Source organism: Apis mellifera, linkage group LG4 (assembly GCF_003254395.2).
Source record: "Apis mellifera strain DH4 linkage group LG4, Amel_HAv3.1, whole genome shotgun sequence".
NCBI classification, from domain to species: Eukaryota; Metazoa; Arthropoda; class Insecta; order Hymenoptera; family Apidae; genus Apis; species Apis mellifera.
The window spans coordinates 13,208,604-13,226,598 of NC_037641.1; the positions used below are offsets into that span (position 1 = coordinate 13,208,604).

Sequence of the window (17,995 nt, forward strand, 5' to 3'; positions counted from 1 at the left end):
GTGTTGTATTACAAGGTGCAAGATTTATACGAGATACACCCGTTGTATCGTATACGCTTCTTTCCTTCCCCCTCTATTCCTATTCTATTTCTCCCCGATTTTCGTTTTTACCTTTTAGATTGAGATAAAATAAACACAAATTTATCAAATTCCTAAAAAATTCATTTATTTAAGATTCGCCGCGAGGCGAATCGTTGGGGGCGGGGCTGGCTCACGGAAGAGTCTTTGTACAGAGAGTTGTCCTTTTCTTCTTTCTTTTTTTTTTTTCCTTTTCTTTCTTTTATACAAAATACGACACATCTATTTTCTAATTAATTTCATATGTATACACGCGTATGTACCTGGCTGAAAAAATCACTTGGGATCCTTTTTCTCCGAAAAAAAAAAACGAACGCGAAAAGTGACGAAACGAAACGAAACGAAACGAAACGGGTGGTGATCTCCTTCGAATCGATCGAATACGCTCGTACGGCGCAATTTCGAACCGAAAGCTCAACATCAACGTCGCAGCATCGCGCGCTCCAGGGATACGTTAAATACGTTCGAGCGATCGATCGATTCTCCCGTTTCGTTCTACGATTAAAACAAAAAAAAATTAGGTCACCGCACAGTCTTACGTTTCAACGGGCACGGGTACAAAGGTATGAGCATCGAACAGTGAACAGTCTATCTTTTGATTATACATATACATATATAAAAGGCAGTTCTTCTTCTTCTTCTTCTTCTTCCTTCTCCTCCTCTTCTTCTCCTATTTTCTTTTCTTAATCATTCGTCGAATGAGTATTATTTACACGATCACTTAACAGCTACGAGTCGATTTACGGACTCTTTTTTTATTTACAAACAAATCGAGTATTATTTTCACTATCGATCGATCGACGCGACGGCGATCGAAACGGCAAGCTAGACGATAGACTTTCTAGAAAAATATCGCGCCTCTCGCGAATCGTAACTTGTCGAACAATAGGTACGCTACGATTCTTTACGCGGACGAGAAAAAATAATAAAAAAAAAAAAAACGATCGATTATCTACAAACGCTCGATATTTCGATTCTACACCTAGGCGCGTAAAACTTTATCACGAGGAAAATAAAATATATATATATATATATATATGCACCTTTGCACCTTCGAGAATCCCGGCGAAGGTTAGTCAAACTTAACGATCTCTAATCTCTATTTTATACACGCTGCGCATTGGAAATCACGCATTGGAATCTCGAGCGTATCGTTCAACACCCTCTACGCGAATGAAAAATTGGATCGTTTACATAATACGCTTGCTTAAAAAAAAAAAAAAAGAAATCGCTCGCAACTTTAACGAATCGCTATTACATCGAAATGTACAATTCATTCGGGATCGATGCGTAAACAATAATAATAATAATAACAACACGGTAATGATGAACGCGACGTGACGCGAGGATAATTGGACGGGTATAAGTAAAAAAAAAAAAAAAAAAAAGAAAAACAAAGGGTTAAATCCTCAACTCGGCGTCGGTAACCGGAATACCCCTGTTGGCACTTTGACCGGACCTTTGGGTGGCGGGTGGGACCAAAGGGCTGATGCTAGGACTTCTGGTGGCCAGAGGGGAGAGGGATGGGGAGAAGCTGGGGCTGAGGGCGGCCGAGGGGAAGGTGGAGGCGTCGTGGCTGATGGGAGACCTGGGAAGGATGCCTCTGGCCAGCGCGGGGGCGGCTAGCGACCTCGGGGCGACGGAGGTGAGCAACGGGGGGGGCGGGGCTTTATGTACAGACTTGGTCTTGCCGCTGCTGCCCGAATTGCCGCTCTGCACGCTCGCGGCGTCGTCCTTTAGCCTGGCGATCTCGCTGAACACGTGGGCCAACGGCTGGTAGTGGGGGCCCCAGTCGAGCAAGTAGTCCCAATTGTACGATCCCGTCAACTCCTCCTCGCTGTGCACGATCGAGCTGAGGGAACCGTTCATGGACGGGCCGCCCGGAACTTCGAGGCCCGACATCGGCCTCCCCGGCTCCCCGATCTTCCCGTAGATCAGGGTGGCGATGTCCGCCTCGGTGGCCGCCTCGTCCTCGAACAAGTGCAAGCTGTCGAGGGGCAGCGCCTCGGGCGGCCTCCTCGGCGTGCCCGCGGGCGGATCCACGATCCCGAGCCTAGCCAAATACTCCTGGGTGTTGTGCACCGAGAGATCGCTGGCCGAGTCGCCCGTCTGCTGCCCCTCGTTGATCATGCGTATCTCCTCGTCCTCCCCGTCGTCCTCGGCCGACCCTCTCCCCGACGAGCCCGACTGGTCGCTGCCCGACAGCTCGGACGTGGCCTGCTGCTGCCCGGATTGGCCCGACGTGCCGTACGGCGGGATCTCGTCGTACTTGGGGGGCGCGAATTGGCACGACGCCCCGCCGCCTCCCCCGCTCCCGGCCCCCGACCCGCCGTTCCCCCCGGCCCCCACCCCGCCCACGCTGCGGATCGGTATCGTGTCGAAAGCGCTCGGGTCCACGTAGCTGTTGGACGCGGTCGCGTTGCTCTCGCCGTTCAACCCGGGCTTGGTTCCGGGCTTCTTGTGCCTTCGGTTTCGAAGGTGAAGGTAGAGGAAAACGGCGCCGAACGCGACCACCAAGAGGAGCAGAGCGATCAGCAGACCCAGCGCCCAATCGGCCAACCCGCCTGACGTCGCCACTGCCATGTTGCCCCCGCTCTTGCTCCTGCCCCTCTTGTCCTCGCCGCTCTTCCCGCCGTCCTCCTCGCCGTCCTCGTCGCCGCCGTTGGCCGAAGCCCCTCCTCCCACGTCGTTCGGCGTTGCCAAAGCGGTGGCGCCTCCCCTCGCCGTCCCCTCGTTCGCCTCGCTCTCGTCCGTCAACGTGATCTCGACCACGGTCATGTTCGACAACGAGCCCTGCCTGCCCGAGCTCGCGCTCACCACCAACCTCGACGACTCCTCCACGTCCATGTCCAGGTGCAACAGCTTCTGCTTCACGATCAACGCGCCCGTCGTACGGTTCAGCTTGAAGTACGGATGCTGAGAGGTTAGTTGATAAACGACTCGACCGTCCGGTCCCTTGTCCCGATCCGTAGCCGTCACGTGGCCTATCACCGTCCCCGCCAGTATCCTGGCCCCGCTCCTCATCCCGAACCTGTACATCCTCTCGGTGAACTGGGGATAAAACTCGTCCCTCGACTCGATCTCCACCCTCACCCTGACGGCCGCCGTCCGACCGCCCGTGTCGGTCGCGCGCAGGGTGAACGCGTACCTGTTGCGCAGCTCGTAGTCGAAGACGGCGCGGGTCGTCACCGTGCCCGACTTGCCGTCCACGGCGAACAACCTCCAGCTGTCGTCGATGTCGGAGAAGCCGGTCGCAGCGGCGGACACGATCGAATAGTTGAGCGCGCCGAATATGCCGCGGTCGAGGTCCGAGGCGCGGGCCGAGAACACGGTGGTCCCGACCGGCTCGTTCTCCCCGACGAACTCGAGATACTCGGGCACCGGGAACTTGGGCGAGTTGTCGTTCACGTCCTCGAGGCGGACGCGAAGCCTGGTCAAGGCGCACAACGGGGTGGCCGGGTCCGTGTCGCACGCCATCACCACCAGATTGTGGACGTCCGGCTCGAGGTCGCAGTCGAGGGTGGCGTTCACTAGGACGGCGCCCGTCGCCCTGTCCACGCGGAACAGGCCGCCGTCGTTCCCCGACGTGATCTCGTAGACGAGATTGGCGGCCGCGGTGCCCGCGAGATCGTCGTCTTTGGCGCGCAACACGGCCACCGTCGCCCCGCGGGCAGCGTTCTCCTTGATCGACACCTGGTGCACATCCTCCGAGAAACGGGGGTAATTGTCGTTCGCGTCTTCCACCGTCACGATCACCGTAACGGGCTCGTCCCCCACCAGGGATCCGGTCGTCGAGTTCTCGTCCCTCGAGCCCAATCGTAGAACGTATCTGAGAAAGAAGTGAGTGAGTGAGAAGAGAGAATCGGCGAAAATCGGTGGAGTGATTTCGATCCCTTACTTGTCCCTCGTTTCCCTGTCCAACGGCTTGGACAGGATCAACCTTCCTCTCGATACCTCGAACGTGCCACCGTCGTCCCCGGCCACGATGCTACCGTCCAAAAGGTCCACGTCTGACAACCTCATCAGCGTGGTCCCCCTCCAAGTGTTCTCCTTGGCGGTGATCTTGTACTCTTTGCCGGGCGAGTTGCTGCTCTTCAAACTGGTCAATCGTACGACGACCGAGCACACGGACGCGGCAGGCGGTTTCCCGTAATCCTCGGCGACGATCGCCAACTCAACCTCCTTGGGCAACGGCCGCGGTATCGCGGTGCGATTCACCGTCACCACGCCGCTCGCGGGATGCACCGAGAAACCTTTGGTAGCTCTCAGCAGATGGTATCTCACCCGACTGTTGTCCTCCGTGAGATCGTCGTCGGTCGCGTTCACCGTCACAATCTCTTGCAACTCTCCTCCTCGTCCCTCTGCTCGAAAGCAAAAAAGAAAAAAAGATAGAGAAGGAGAGAACGAAAGAGGCGAGAAAACGGTGAAAAAAGGTCGAATAGCAGCGTATTGGGGAGGGGAGGGGAAATCGATCGGCGTTCGTACGAAACGAAAGGAAAGGAAAAGAAAGGAAAGGAAAGGAAAGGAAAGAGAGGGATTATCGTGGAATCGAGGGAGCGGGACAAAGACGGAGGGATCACGGGCACGGGGTCGAGGTACCCCCCTCGTCTCTTTTTGTCGGAGGTAGCATCACGTCCTCGAGCAGAACCACCGCCACCACCGACCACGATTCTTTCTTTTCTCGGTAAAGGAGAGGAGGATAAGCCGTCCTGACATCGGCCTGAACGGAAGTATGAAATAATAACCAGTTATATAAATCGCTGGTCCGAGCCGTGGGGCCAGCAGGATGGAGAGCCAGGTTCGCGGCTACAAAAATCATTTCGATGCGTTTCAAATCGTCGGATAACTCGGCATTAATGTGCCAAGTTCCGAGCTAAAGCGAAAAAAGAAGAGGAGGGAAGGGGGCTGGAATAAAACTCGCAGCCCTTTGGGGAGGATGTCCGCGAGGAGGAGGAGGTAAGACGACCTCGAAGGAAAGGGGATCTTAACCGAGAAAGTGAGAGACAGGTTACTCTATAATTATCGCGAGGTGCGTATGATCGTCGAGTTATATACGCGCATCGCATCGACGTCTCGACGTAACACGAATGGGACGAATTCTCTTCTCGCTTCGTTTCGTTTCGTTTCGTTCGATCTTTCGTCGACCTTCCCTCGTCGACAATTTAATACTCGGTATTTCGATAATAATCGTTCGTTTCATCCACCACCGCGATACGACCGATAAGATAAGTTTCGATCGACTTCTTCTCCCTCCCCACTCTATTCGAGAATCTACTCGCGGAGGGAAGAATCTACTGGAGGAGGAGGAGGACCGACCGCAAGAAGAAAGATGCAAATTCGCGAGGCAGAAGTCGCCGTGGGAGCTCCCCCACCCCCCACTCCGTCCACTCTTTCGACGTCCACCTCCTGCCAATCCAGGCCTTCCCCTTGTCACCCCTCTACCGCCCACCCAAATGCACCATTAGGCGCGGGCCTATGTATTTTTAATAAGTTTCGAGAGTGTTCGAAGCCGGCGATCTCGGGTGGCGGTTGCAGCGAAGGCGGCTTTTCGGCTGCCTCGCAAACGGTGTCCCCGCGTTTATTTATGTGCGAGGCGTTCGCAATTCTCTCCGTCCCCCATCGTCCCCCTCCAACCTCGTCGTCCCCGTCGTCTTTCCCATTCCTTTTCGCTCTCGTCCCCCCTCCTCCTCCTAATTCCTTCGCTTCGAGAGTAGCTCTGCCGGGGCTAGCTAGCTTTTCATCGATCCCCCTCCCTTCTTTTTCGTCCTCTTCGTCACGCTCCTCTTTCGCCTCTCTTTCCCGCGTTTTATCTCGGCGCGGTGTCAATTCGAGTTTGGAACACGGGCAACAAGACAACGCGTGTCTACTAAAAACCAGTTTTTAAACTCGCGTTTATTTCGCGCCGAGAGACTCGCCTCGGGCCATCGCCCCTCCTCTCCTCTTCTCTTCTCGCTTCAACGTCGATCGAATAGAATTTCTCGCCCCCGCGAGAGACAGTTTTCCACCGTTTTCGTGCGGAATTATGGATGGAATTACAATGGGGAGAAAAGTAGAAAGAAGAGAAAGAGACTCACCGGGCAGGGTGGCGATGTAAGCGGATTGCTGGAATCGCGGCGCGTTGTCATTGAGATCCGTGACGCGGACTATCAAGTCCGTGGTCGCTTCGTGAATACCGTCGCTTGCGATCACTTGGAGGCTATACTCGGACCTGGTCTCGGCGTCCAAGCGTCTCCGGAGGACGACCTTGCCCCCGTATCTATCGATGCTGAACGGACCTGGGTCGGTCGCGTTGCCGAATCGATAGGTCAAGGCCGGGGAACTGTCCACGTCGTTGGCCGTGATTGTGGTCAACACGGTCCCAACCGCCGTACCTGTGGAAAACGTGCCGTCAGTTTAAAAAAATGTTGCCGATTTCATCCTACGATTCTTTTCTCATCCTCCGTGTCTCATCCTGGAACCACTTTGTCACACACGGACGATCATTCGCGATAAGTATATACGCGTGTGTGTATATATATATATATAAAGCTCTTCCGCGAAGGTAAAGACAGTTGGAGGGAGTCGCGTTTAAAATGCATCGAATCCTCGCTTATCGCTTGCCTCTATCTCTGGCTAGTGGCAGAAGAAGAACGCTCGGAGGAGAAGATTCGTAGGTCTCTCGGATCGTAGGCGATAATCTCGTGGCCAAATTACCACCAATCTCTATCCCCGTGGCCGAGCAATAATAAAGTTTCGCGCGAGAGTCCCGAGGTGAAAAAGAAGAACGGGGAATGGGGCCAGGTTGCACGCGCACCACCACCACCACCATCGTTCCTCGCTCGTAAATTTCACGGGTGGATCGTTAAAGTCGCGTAAATCGGTTTCGAGAGCACGATCCTACGAACGAACGCGTGCTCGTAGCGTGGAAGCCGAAACAAAGATCTCTCTATCGGGTATGTATACCTCCCGATATTGGGAGGGCGAGACGCGTAGAAATAATAAATTCGCGTCTCCCCCTCCCCCTCCAAGTTACACCGCGGTAATTCTGATTACCGGAGGTCCCCGGAGACTCGAGGATACCGGCCGCGTAAATACGAGTGTACTCCTTGTACGGAAAATGCGCTCGTCGGTGGTCTACCATTGTTTCCATTTCTCGTGTCAACCGCCGCTACTCTCGCAACCGATTCGATCGATTAAATCCAATCCTTTGATTGGATGCGCTACTAAAAGGACGAACCTCTCGTTCTTTTACGCCCCAAAATTCGTTCCTTTGATTAGAATTAAAAGATTACAAAAAAAATCAATACAAAATTAAACGAAGCGCGTTTAAATCTCGAAAGGGTAAAAGAGAGAGAGAGATCATGTAACTATTCCACTGATCGGTTTTTTCGAATCGTTTCGATCCGACTTTCTTCGTGTTGGACGCTCGTCAAACCGGAGGCCGCTCGGTCTCGCCCGTTCCATTGAATCATATCTGTCAATGGAGGAACGATACGAAACGGAGAAGGAAACAAACAGGAAGGTAGGGAGGCCGAAGAGGCGAGTTATCCGAACGGACGTTCGCAGCCTCGCCTAAGTTATGCAGATTGTTCCGAACAGTTGGACTTTAATGCCGGCATAAATCCTTTGCCACTTAACTTTATACTTGGAGAGTAGTAGTACGCGCTCCCACCTTGAAATACTTCCTTCTTTTTTTTCCCCCTATTGCTTTTACTCTCTCTCCCCTTTCTTCGCCTCTTCCACTCCTCTCTTTCTCCGCGTCGTCGTTGGCGCGCGATCGTTTCGTTTCTCACGCGACGAAAGTAGTCCCTAAATCTCGGGCGAATTAAGATTGGCGAATTTTACGCAAAATCGAATCGTAAACAGTTTCAACTTTGTAATAAATAAGAAAATTGAATCTTTCCCTCGGAGGAGAAGATCCCGTTTATACTCCAATTTATTAGACAATTAGGTTAGAAAACAAGGTCGTTATCGTGCGGCAACCTGGCCGCGAACGAGTTAATTGCGAGCGACAACAGCGCGGATCGAAATTAAAGAGGTGTACGCGTATTCGCGTCGTAATTTGTTCGAACGCCAACGGACGGAGGAGGCTAATAATCGTCAGGTTCAACAACCTTCGCTCCGGGATTGTTACGCGGCCGAATGTTAATTAATTCGAGCGTATCGTTTCTTTAAAACCGAGATTCCTTTTTCCCTTCCCGACGATCTTCGAAGAAATTCGAAGCGAACGTAAACGGCTTACCTTCCGAAACGGAGATGATACTGTGCTCCGGAAACGTGGGTTGATTGTCGTTGATGTCGATCACCCTGACGCTGAGCGCTGCGGTGCCGGTCAGCTGAGGATTCCCTTGATCCGTCGCGATTATCGTCAGCCTGTACTTTTCCCGAATCTCGCGGTCCAGAACGATGTTCGTCCGAACTATTCCGCTGTAAGGGGGGCTTATGGTGAACGCGTTGTCCGGATTCCCGTCCACGATATGGTACAGAATTCTACCGTTCATCCCTTGATCCGCGTCGCTCGCCGAAAGCTGCGCAAAAGTAATCGACAAGATTAAATTTCTCCCCTTCCTTCCTTCCTCTCTCTCTCTTTTCTTACCTTGACCACGAAATCCCCTTTCACGTTCCCCTCCAGAACGGTGGCCGAGTACTGGGTCTGAGTGAAGATGGGCGGATTGTCGTTCACGTCCGACACCTTCACCACCAACTTGACGTACGCTTCCAAGGGGTCGGGGCCTGCGGTCCTCGCGGCAACCGTCAACACGTGCTTCGAGCTCTCCCTGGGCTTCTCCTTCGGCCGCTGCCCGACGCCTTCCAACGATCTCGCCCACGAGTTGGTCCTGCCGTCGTCCTCCGCCCCCTCGTCCGCGGGCCTCACCCTCGTGTCGGTCCACGATTCCGCGTCCAGCCGCGAGGGATCGTTGACACGGATCGACCCGGTGTCCTCGTCGATCGCGAACGTCCCCGACTCGTTGCCAGAGCCAAGGGAGTAGGAGACGCGTTGCCTTCGCCCGTCCGACCGCACCGCCGTCACTCGGATCACCTCGGTGCCCGCCGCGCAGTTCTCCCCCACCACCACCTCGTACGTCTCGTTCTGAAACTTCAACACGGGCGCCAGGTCGGCCAGATCCCCGACCCGCAGCTCGATCAACCCTCGGGCGCTCCTCGGCGGGTTCCCCTTGTCCCTGGCCACCACCTCCAAGTGGTAGGTCTTGCCGTTGTCCTGGGAGAGGGACAACGCAGCGGTCACGGCACCGGTGCTCGGGTGTATCCTGAATTTCGGCTTCTCCTGCTCGTGCAGGAACGAGTACACTATCTCTCCGTTCAATCCCTCGTCGATGTCGGTCGCCACCACGCGCACGATGTTCTTCTCCGGCTGGGTGCCGATCGACACACGGGCACGGAAAGGATACTCCTCGAACACGGGCGCGTTGTCGTTCACGTCGCTCACCCGTATCTCGACGGGGATCGTGCTGCTCCTCGCGTCGTACTTGCCGCTGTCCGTCGCCACCACTAGGAACTTGTACGAGCTCTGCCGCTCGCGGTCCAAGGGGCTGCGAACCGACCAATTCTCTTATCCAAAGGAATTTTGTTCAAGGAGGGGGAAGAGAAGGGAAGGGAAGGAAAGGTGTTGAATCGCACCGAAGCGTGGAAAAGCGAAATAAGGAATGATAGACAGATATAGCTTTCTTGCACCGATATAATATATATCTAAGAAATGGAACATTTTCGTCGAATGGACTGCGAACCAATTCTCTTACCAACAAGTTTCACTTCAAAGGAATTTTTTCTCTTGTTTAAGAAAGAGAAGAGAAGGGAAGGGATTGAAGTCGTGGAAGAAAGAGATAAAGATTGTTAGACATCCACTAGATATAGTTTCCTTACACAGATATAGTATATATCTAAGAAACATTTCGTCGAATTGTCATTTGCAGTCCAAAGAACTGCGAACCAACAGGTTTCACTCCAAAAGGATTTTTTCTCTTGTTCAAGAAGGAGAAAGGAAGGGTTGAATCGCGCCACGAAAATAAGGAACGCTAGACGACATCCACCAGATATATATAGTATATATATGCGGACCGACCAATTCTCTTATCCAAAGGAAAAGGATTTCGCTTCTCTTGTTCAAGAAGTGGGAAGGGAAGGAAAGGGAAGGGAATGGGTTGAATCGTGCCGAAACCGTGGAAAAGCGAAATAAGGAACGCTAGATATAGCTTTCTTGCATCGATATAGTATATATTTAAAAAATGAGACATTTTCGTCGAACTGCCATTCGCGATCCAAAGAGAAACCGACCAATTCTCTTATCCAAAGGAAAAGGATTTCGCTCCAAAGGGATTTTGTTCAAGGAGGGGAAGGGAAGGGGTTGAATCGCGCCGAAGCCATGGAAAAGCGAAATAAGGAACGATAGACAGATATAGCTTTCTTGCACCGATATAATATATATCTAAGAAATGAGACATTTTCGTCGAACTGTCATTCGCGGTCCAAAGAGGAACCGACCAATTCTCTTATCCAAAGGAAAAGGATTTCGCTCCAAAGGGATTTTGTTCAAGGAGGGGAAGGGAAGAGGTTGAATCGCGCCGAAGCCGTGGAGAAGCGAAATAAGGAATACTAGATATAGCTTTCCTGCACCGATATAATATATATCTAAGAAATGAGATATTTTCGTCGAAAGAGCCATTCGTGGTCCAAAGAGGAACCGACCAATTCTCTTATCTAAAGGAAAAGGATTTCGCTCCAAAGAGATTTTGTTCAAGGAGGGGAAGGGAAGGGGTTGAATTTTGCCAAAGCAAAAGTGAAATAAGGAACGCTAGATGACAGATATAGCTTTTCTGCACTGATATATATTTAAGAAATGAGATATTTTCGTTGAATTGCCGTTCAGTCCAAAGAGGAATTCTCTTACCAAAGAGGTTTTGCACCAAAGGAATTTTTTCTCTTGTTCAAGAAGAGGAAGAGAAGGGATTGAATCGCGCCGAACTCGCGGAGATAAGGAACTCTAGACATCCATCAGATATAGTATATATCTAAGAAATGGGACATTTTCGTTGAAAGAGCCATTCGCGGTCCAAAGAGGAACCAATTCTCTTACCACAAAGGTTTTGCACTAAAGGAATTTTTTCTCTTGTTCAAGAAGGGGAAGAGAAGGGAAAGGGTTGAAGCCATGGAAGAAAGAGCGTTAGACACCCACCAGACATAGTTTCCCTGCAGAGAAATAGTATATATCTAAGAAACATTTCATCGAATTACCATTCGCGGTCCAAAGGACTGTGAACCAACAGATTTCGCTCCAAAGGGATTTTTTCTTTTGTTCAAGAAGGGGAAGGGAAGGATTGAATCGCGCCAAAGCCACGGAGATAAGGAACGCTAAACCATCAGATATAGTATAGATCCGACGAGACATTTTCATTGAACTGTCGTTTGCCCAAAGGAAAAGGGTTTCGCTCCAAATTTTTCTCTTATTCAAGAAGGAGGAAGAGAAGGCCGAAGCCGAGGAAATACGGAACGCTAGACAACATCTCACTAGAGAAACAGTGTCATCGAACTTTGTTCGATCGTTACTCGTTTCGAGTATAATTCTTCGTTTATCGGTTGGAAAGGCGAGTGAATTCGCGAGCCACCGACCTACGAACGATGCGCCGATGTCTCCGCCTGCTTCGTACGCGCGCGTAATAATCGTTGAACGAGCGTGGAATAACAATGCGATGCGACAGCGCGGAAAATAATCGACGCGGTTATTTACGATCGTAACGAGTGGCAGCTTCCGATCGTATTCTTGTTTTCTTCTTCTTTTTTTCTTTCTTTATATTTGTTACTCGGGGTCGAGCGCGATGCTCGGGGACGATATCGGTTGGAATCGAGGTGTCGGCGATCGCTACGATTCGAGTAATCGGGACGTTATCGATACCGAATCGTCGCGGCCGCTATCGCGGCTGCCCTTATCCCGGCCCCGATCTCTTCCGGGTGGTCCTGGGAACGAACGAGGGGAGAGAAGGAGCGCGGCTAACAACGGCGATAGCAACGACAACGCGACGCAGCGACACGACGGCGATGGGCGGCCCCCTCGGCTACCGATCCGGAGGGAGGGAAAGACTCGGCCAGGGATCTGCATATCGGCCTTTTTGCCGGCTGAAATAATGCATTGAAACGCCAGATGGTGTCCCCCTGAAATGACACACGGCTGTCGCGCTCCTTACCTCCCCCCTACCAACACCTATATACACGCATATATAGATCTCTTGTATAGATCTCTCCCTTTATTTCGTCTCTATCTTTATTTTCGCTCGACCAAGGAAAGATACGAAGGATGAGAAGTTTGGCTGAGAAGATGGGTCCGTTTAATTAAACTCGACCTTGATCGGACGGAAGCCACGCAAGGGTATAAAGAGTATTTGACGAGAATGGTGTATCGCGCGTAGAATCGCGAAGGCTAGGAGAGAAGGACGGGAGAAGGAAGAGCGCGTTGATCCGTGGCGACGGGTTATGCATACGGAATCGGCTAATCGGCCGCGGTGCATCGTTCGCTCGCATCGACTTTATAATTTTACAACGTTCCTAGACGTTCCTCCTCTCCCCCGATCGTTTCTTTCTTTTCCTTTTCCCTTCCATTCCTACTACCATTGCCACTGTTGCTTCTCTGTTTTACGACGCCGTAGCATCCCGGCGATCCTAATCGCGACCACGCGTAATAAAAGTCGCGCGATAATTAACGAATGAAATTAGTCCGCGAAAGAGAGAACTTACCCAGCCGTGGTAACGACGCCCGTTAAATTGTCAACCCTGAACAACCAACTCGTCTCTTCGGCTATGGCGTACGTGATCTTGCCGTTCACCCCTTGATCAGGATCGGTCGCTCTCACGGTCATCACGCTCGAATCCGGTGCCACGTCCTCGGACACGGTAGCCACGTACTTGGCCGGATGATGGCTGCTAGTTGGATAGTTGGACGAGGATCCGTAGGGGAAGCCGAAAGCTGGATAGTCGGCCGTGCCGGGGACCGAGGAGCCCCCTCGAGGCCGAGACTCGGCGTACTGATTCTGAACGAACGTCGGGGCGTTGTCGTTCACGTCCAGCACGATCACCGTCAAGTTGCACCGCGCCTCCAAGCTCGGCCTGCCTTTGTCCTTGGCCGAGATGGTCAACGCGTACTTGGACACCGACTCTCTGTCCAGATTCGACATCGACAGCGCACCGCTCGTTGGATCCAACGCGAACTTGGCGCCGATGTTCCCACCTGCACGATAATAAACGATAAATAGATGCTCGAGAAGGGAAGGAGAAATATTCCTTGGAGATGTGTCGCTTACCCACGATGCTGTAATAAATTTCCCCGTTCTTTCCCTCGTCGAGGTCTGCGGCCGCGATCGTGTGAATCACGGCTGTCCCCTGGTTCTCGGGCACGGCGAGGGTGTAACACGAACCGGGGCGAAACTCGGGGCTGTTGTCGTTCTCGTCCATTACCAGGACCTCGAGGGTGGCGATGTCCAACAGTTTGCTGGATCTGGCCAGGATCGGGACCGAGTAGCGGGAGACTTCCTCGCGGTTCAGGGGACCCCGAAGCGTGACCAGGCCGCTCGGCAAAACGGTGAATTTATCCGAGGCAGCGTTGCTCGGGATACCGAAGCTCACGTTACCTGAATCAACGAGATTCGATCAACGAGATTCGATCGAGACTACGTCTCTCTTTTTCTCTCTCTTCGATCCTTTCTTATTCACGATGATTCTCTCCACCCAGTCGGGAGGACTACCGCGCACGCACACGCTGCAACGCTCGGCCGGGTGATTTGCCTATGCGTGCACCGCGGCAACCTGGCGGCCACGATGATATACGCGGCCATTGTTTCGCCCCGTCGTCCCTTTTCGTGCGCCTCGTCCTTCGAGGGAGACCCCTTTCGCCGGAACGCGCTAATGCGCGCTCCTCCTCGATAATACACGGCCGCTCAGGATAAGCGCGAAACCAGAAGCGGTGGTATTCTTTTCCTCCTTCGAGAGGAAGGAGGCCGAATTCGCCGTATATTTTCGTTTTCCAGAGCGATCCTTCCCGAGGTCTAGGCGAAAAGCAAACTCGAAAACCCGTGGAGCGGAACCTTCATAGGGAGGGAGGGTGATAGGATACGGGGATAGGAGAACGTAATTTCACGTTCCGCGCTAAATTGACAGCCCCTTCTGTGTTCCCAGCGGCGAGGCGAACAATAAGGCGAGCGGAACGCCTAAAAAGGGTAGAGGCCCCATTTTTGGTCCTCTCGCGCGCGTCCTTGTCGAGAGCGTGTGCGTGGAGATCGATAAGTCGCCCCGCTTTTGTTAACCGCGCCTCTATCGTCTCCCATCGTCTTCTCTTTCCACCGTTCTCGTATTTTACGCACGGGATCGGATTTATCGATGGGATACCGATCGGGTGCGAATGGAAGAATCGCATTGAGTCGACGAGCGCTCACCTTGGTCGGCGATGATGGGGCCGGCGACGTTGAGCACCGGCGCTCCGACCTGCAGGTCCTCCGAAATCCTAGCCACGGGGTTGGCGAGCAGGAGCCGGGGAGGTCCGTTGGTCTGGCCGGAAGCCAGCGAGAGGGTCAGCCTGAGGGTGGACTTGCGGGGCGGGGAACCGTGATCGTTGGCCGTGATCTCGAGCTCCGTCGATCTCGCCATCGGCCTCTCCAAGCTCACTATGCCGGACTCGTAGCCGACCGAGAATCTCGCCTCCTCGTTCGCCGACGTGATCACGTAAGACACGCGCCCGTTGTCGCCCGCGTCCTTGTCCACGGCGACCACTCTCACCAACGTCGCCCCTGCGATTTTCACAAGAGAGTATAAGTACGAAGCATAAGGAAATGGAAAGCATCGACGTAAACAAGGGTTGCCCTCACCTGGCAAGAGATCCGGCGTGACGGGAATCTTGGTCGATTCGGGGGCGACGAAAATCGGGTCGTTGTCGTTCTGATCGAGCACGATGATCCTCGCCGTGACGGTGGAGGCCAAGCGCTCGCCGGGCGGCGCGCGATCCGACGCCTTCAGGATCAACGTGTACTCCGCCCTCTCCTCCCTGTCCAACGGTTTGGCAAGCGTGAGAGCGCCGGTCAGGGAATCGACCGCGAAGCTGTCCCTCGGCGGAAACTCGGCCACGAGGCCGTAGCGCAGGTCCCCGTTCAGGCCGCTGTCCAGATCGACGGCCGTCAAGTTGTAGATCGTGGAGCCGATCGCAGCCCTCTCCGACACGCGGACCGTAATCGGGTCCTGGGGCCAGCGGGGCGGATTGTCGTTCGCGTCCTCGATCGCGATCTTCACCGAGACGGCGATGCTCTGGGGGTTGCCGATCGAGGTGGTGTCGAGCGCGCGGATCTCCAGGTGGTACTCGCTCACGTTCTCCCGGTCGAGGGAGTGGGCGACCACCAGCTGGCCCGAGCTTCGGTCCACGTCGAACGCTGGAAATTCGCTGATGGGCGTGAGAGAGTCCAAGGTGAAGGCCACGCGCCCAGCGGGACCCGCCCCCGACACCGAGCCCACCGCTTGTCCTATACTCGCGTCCTCCCGTACCTAGATCGCGTCCCTTCTTCCTTTAATAATCCGCCGAGAAATTCGACTCGTCTCTCTCTCTCTCTGATGGGAGAGAAGGACGAATCGACGAGGAAAGTTTCATCTGGCGCGAGATCGTGGCGAGATACTCACGTTAAAGGTAAGGCTGCTACTGGTGAAGGTCGGCCGGTTGTCCGCGAGCGCTAAAACCTCCACTCTGAGCGCGCGTATGCTGTGGCGGGGTGGCCGGCCCGCGTCCGTCGCCTTCACGGACACCCGGTACACGTTCCGCTCCTCGTGATCGAGCACCGCCTTCGTCCTGATCATCCCCGTGATCGGGTCAATGGTGAAAACGTTGTAACCGTCCGAGTCTCGATCTAAGAAGTATCCACCCGACTGTATATATCGATTTTGCGAGTATTTCGAGAGTTCGCTTCGAGAGAATCGATTTCGTTTCGATCGCGGAAGAAAGAGAGAATATATATATATATATATGTACCTTTGAGAATAGTGTAGGTGACGGATGCGTTCTCGCCGAGATCGGTGTCCAAAGCCCTGACCCTCGCCACTTCCGTCCCCGGTGGTTGCTCCTCCCTCACGCTGACCACGTCCCCTTGAGGATCCACGATCTCGGGCGAGTTGTCGTTCACGTCGAGGACCGTGATCTTGAGAGGCACCCTCGCCGCCCTCGACGGAGTTCCCTGATCCCTGGCCTCGAGAACCAGCTCGTGCACCCCTTTCGTTTCCCGGTCCAGCGGTTCTTTCGTGATGATCTCGCCTGGAAACAATCGAAAGGAGGATTATCATCGCGTGGAAGAAAGATCCTGAACAATTTTTGCCGGAAACAGGTTAATTGGAGAATAATCGTAATCGAGAGAACGTTCGAATTCCTTGCTCGCGCCTTCGACTATATCGTATTTCGTCCTTCCCTCTCATATTATAATCGGATGCAACCGCGTATCTCGCGAAAGAAAAGGGACCGAGAGAAGGAAAAGAAAGAAAGAAAGAAGGTAGCTGTCTTCTCTGGACCGGTCGCCGCATTAATAGGTAATTAAGCAAGCGCCTAGTCGGAACTATTCCAACGTGGAAGGGGGTCGGGATAATAATTCGTGTACACACACAGGGTCGAAGGAGAGAGAGAGAGAGAGAGAGGACGGCCGCGTGCCTCTACGAATTCTCCGCGTAGCTAGAGACGCGGGGACGCGAGACGAGGAGCGGTGCGCGCTCGTCGTTCGGAAGACAAACGATCGACGAGGAACATGCAAACGCGCCGGCATCGAGGGATACCATCGCGGAACAATAAGAAGTATATCGTAGGACGCGTGCTAATGCGTTTCTCGTGTTAACCGTGGGACCGTGCCACGACCAACTTCAGGGGACCGAGGCCCTCTCCGTTCTTCTTTCCGTTCCCAACCGCCGTTTCTTCTAATATTTGGAAATCCGTGCCGTGCCGTTGTCGATCGGGAAAAACGATCCATCTTTCTAAATTCACCTACGCGGACGTGTGTGCGTAGAGGCAGAGAGAGAGAGAGAGAGGTAGCGGTACGACGGGACAACTGATACTTCCGGCAACGAGAGGGGGATCGTATTTTTATTTGCGAGCCGTGGCAGTTTCGCGCTGGGATGGCTCGAGAAGCTCGATCCTCCGCAAACAGGCAGCCGAGAGACTTCTTCTTCTTCTTCTTCTTCTTCTTCTTCTTCTTCTTTCTCCTCCCCCTCCTCCTCTTCTTCTTCTCCGGTACGATACGACGAGAGGAAGAGCCGGCTGGCCGGCCGGCCTGGTCTCGAACCAGCGTGTACACAAATACTCTCGTGTCGCATGCCAATCAAACCACGTATGCGCGTAGCATACGAGAGGCAGCGTGCGTGCTCGTTTCGCGGTGTGCGCTGAACCCGGGCCCTTTCCGCTGATTCGTTACACGCCGCCAAGGTGAAAGCACCACTCTTACGGGATTATACTTTGATATCCACGAAGCGAGGGGAGATGTTACAAAAACGAAATAATCGCGCCACTGTTCGTATCTCCGATATTCCGTTGTATGGTCCTCCAATTAAAGGTATTCGTATCAAAAATAAATTTACGCTTCTCCGCTTCTTTTTCTTCCTTCGACCGCTATAAATCTTCAACGGCCGCGCGCGCGCGCGCGCGCCAAACTCTGGAGGACGTCTCTCACGTCCCGTGGAACCCGTGGACTCGGTTCGCCCAAACTTCCCTCCGCTTCCAAAAAAAAGGACCTCGCAAACGATCGGAACCGATGTTCCACGTGCTACGTACGCGAAGAAGCAAAGGAAGAGAAGGAACTCTCTCTCTCTCTCTTCGCGAGATACGACGCGAGAGTATTCAATATTGGTCGTCGAGATGGAAACGCGCAAAAGAGGGGGAGAGGATTCGCAAATATTTTTTTTTCCCCTCGCGTGGGACGATCTA

The 17,995-nt window shown here is 53.4% G+C and overlaps 1 protein-coding gene across 5 annotated transcripts in view; it reads right to left on the bottom strand.

The window, feature by feature from the left end:
* Nucleotides 1-144: 144 nt before the first annotated feature.
* LOC408767 (protein dachsous) overlaps nucleotides 145-17,995 on the bottom strand; it is a 175,239-nt gene continuing 157,388 nt past the window's right edge. For all 5 annotated transcript variants that reach the window (XM_026440137.1, XM_026440140.1, XM_026440139.1 and 2 more), the window contains exons 7-17: nucleotides 16,067-16,345; nucleotides 15,721-15,944; nucleotides 14,922-15,588; nucleotides 14,493-14,843; nucleotides 13,365-13,691; nucleotides 12,802-13,291; nucleotides 8,654-9,608; nucleotides 8,300-8,585; nucleotides 6,153-6,449; nucleotides 3,977-4,439; nucleotides 145-3,907 (exon numbers count right to left, since the gene is read on the bottom strand). In XM_026440137.1, the coding sequence (XP_026295922.1) occupies nucleotides 1,480-3,907; nucleotides 3,977-4,439; nucleotides 6,153-6,449; nucleotides 8,300-8,585; nucleotides 8,654-9,608; nucleotides 12,802-13,291; nucleotides 13,365-13,691; nucleotides 14,493-14,843; nucleotides 14,922-15,588; nucleotides 15,721-15,944; nucleotides 16,067-16,345 (6,767 nt within the window). In that variant the 3' untranslated portion in view covers nucleotides 145-1,479. The remainder of the gene's footprint in view (nucleotides 3,908-3,976; nucleotides 4,440-6,152; nucleotides 6,450-8,299; nucleotides 8,586-8,653; nucleotides 9,609-12,801; nucleotides 13,292-13,364; nucleotides 13,692-14,492; nucleotides 14,844-14,921; nucleotides 15,589-15,720; nucleotides 15,945-16,066; nucleotides 16,346-17,995) is intronic.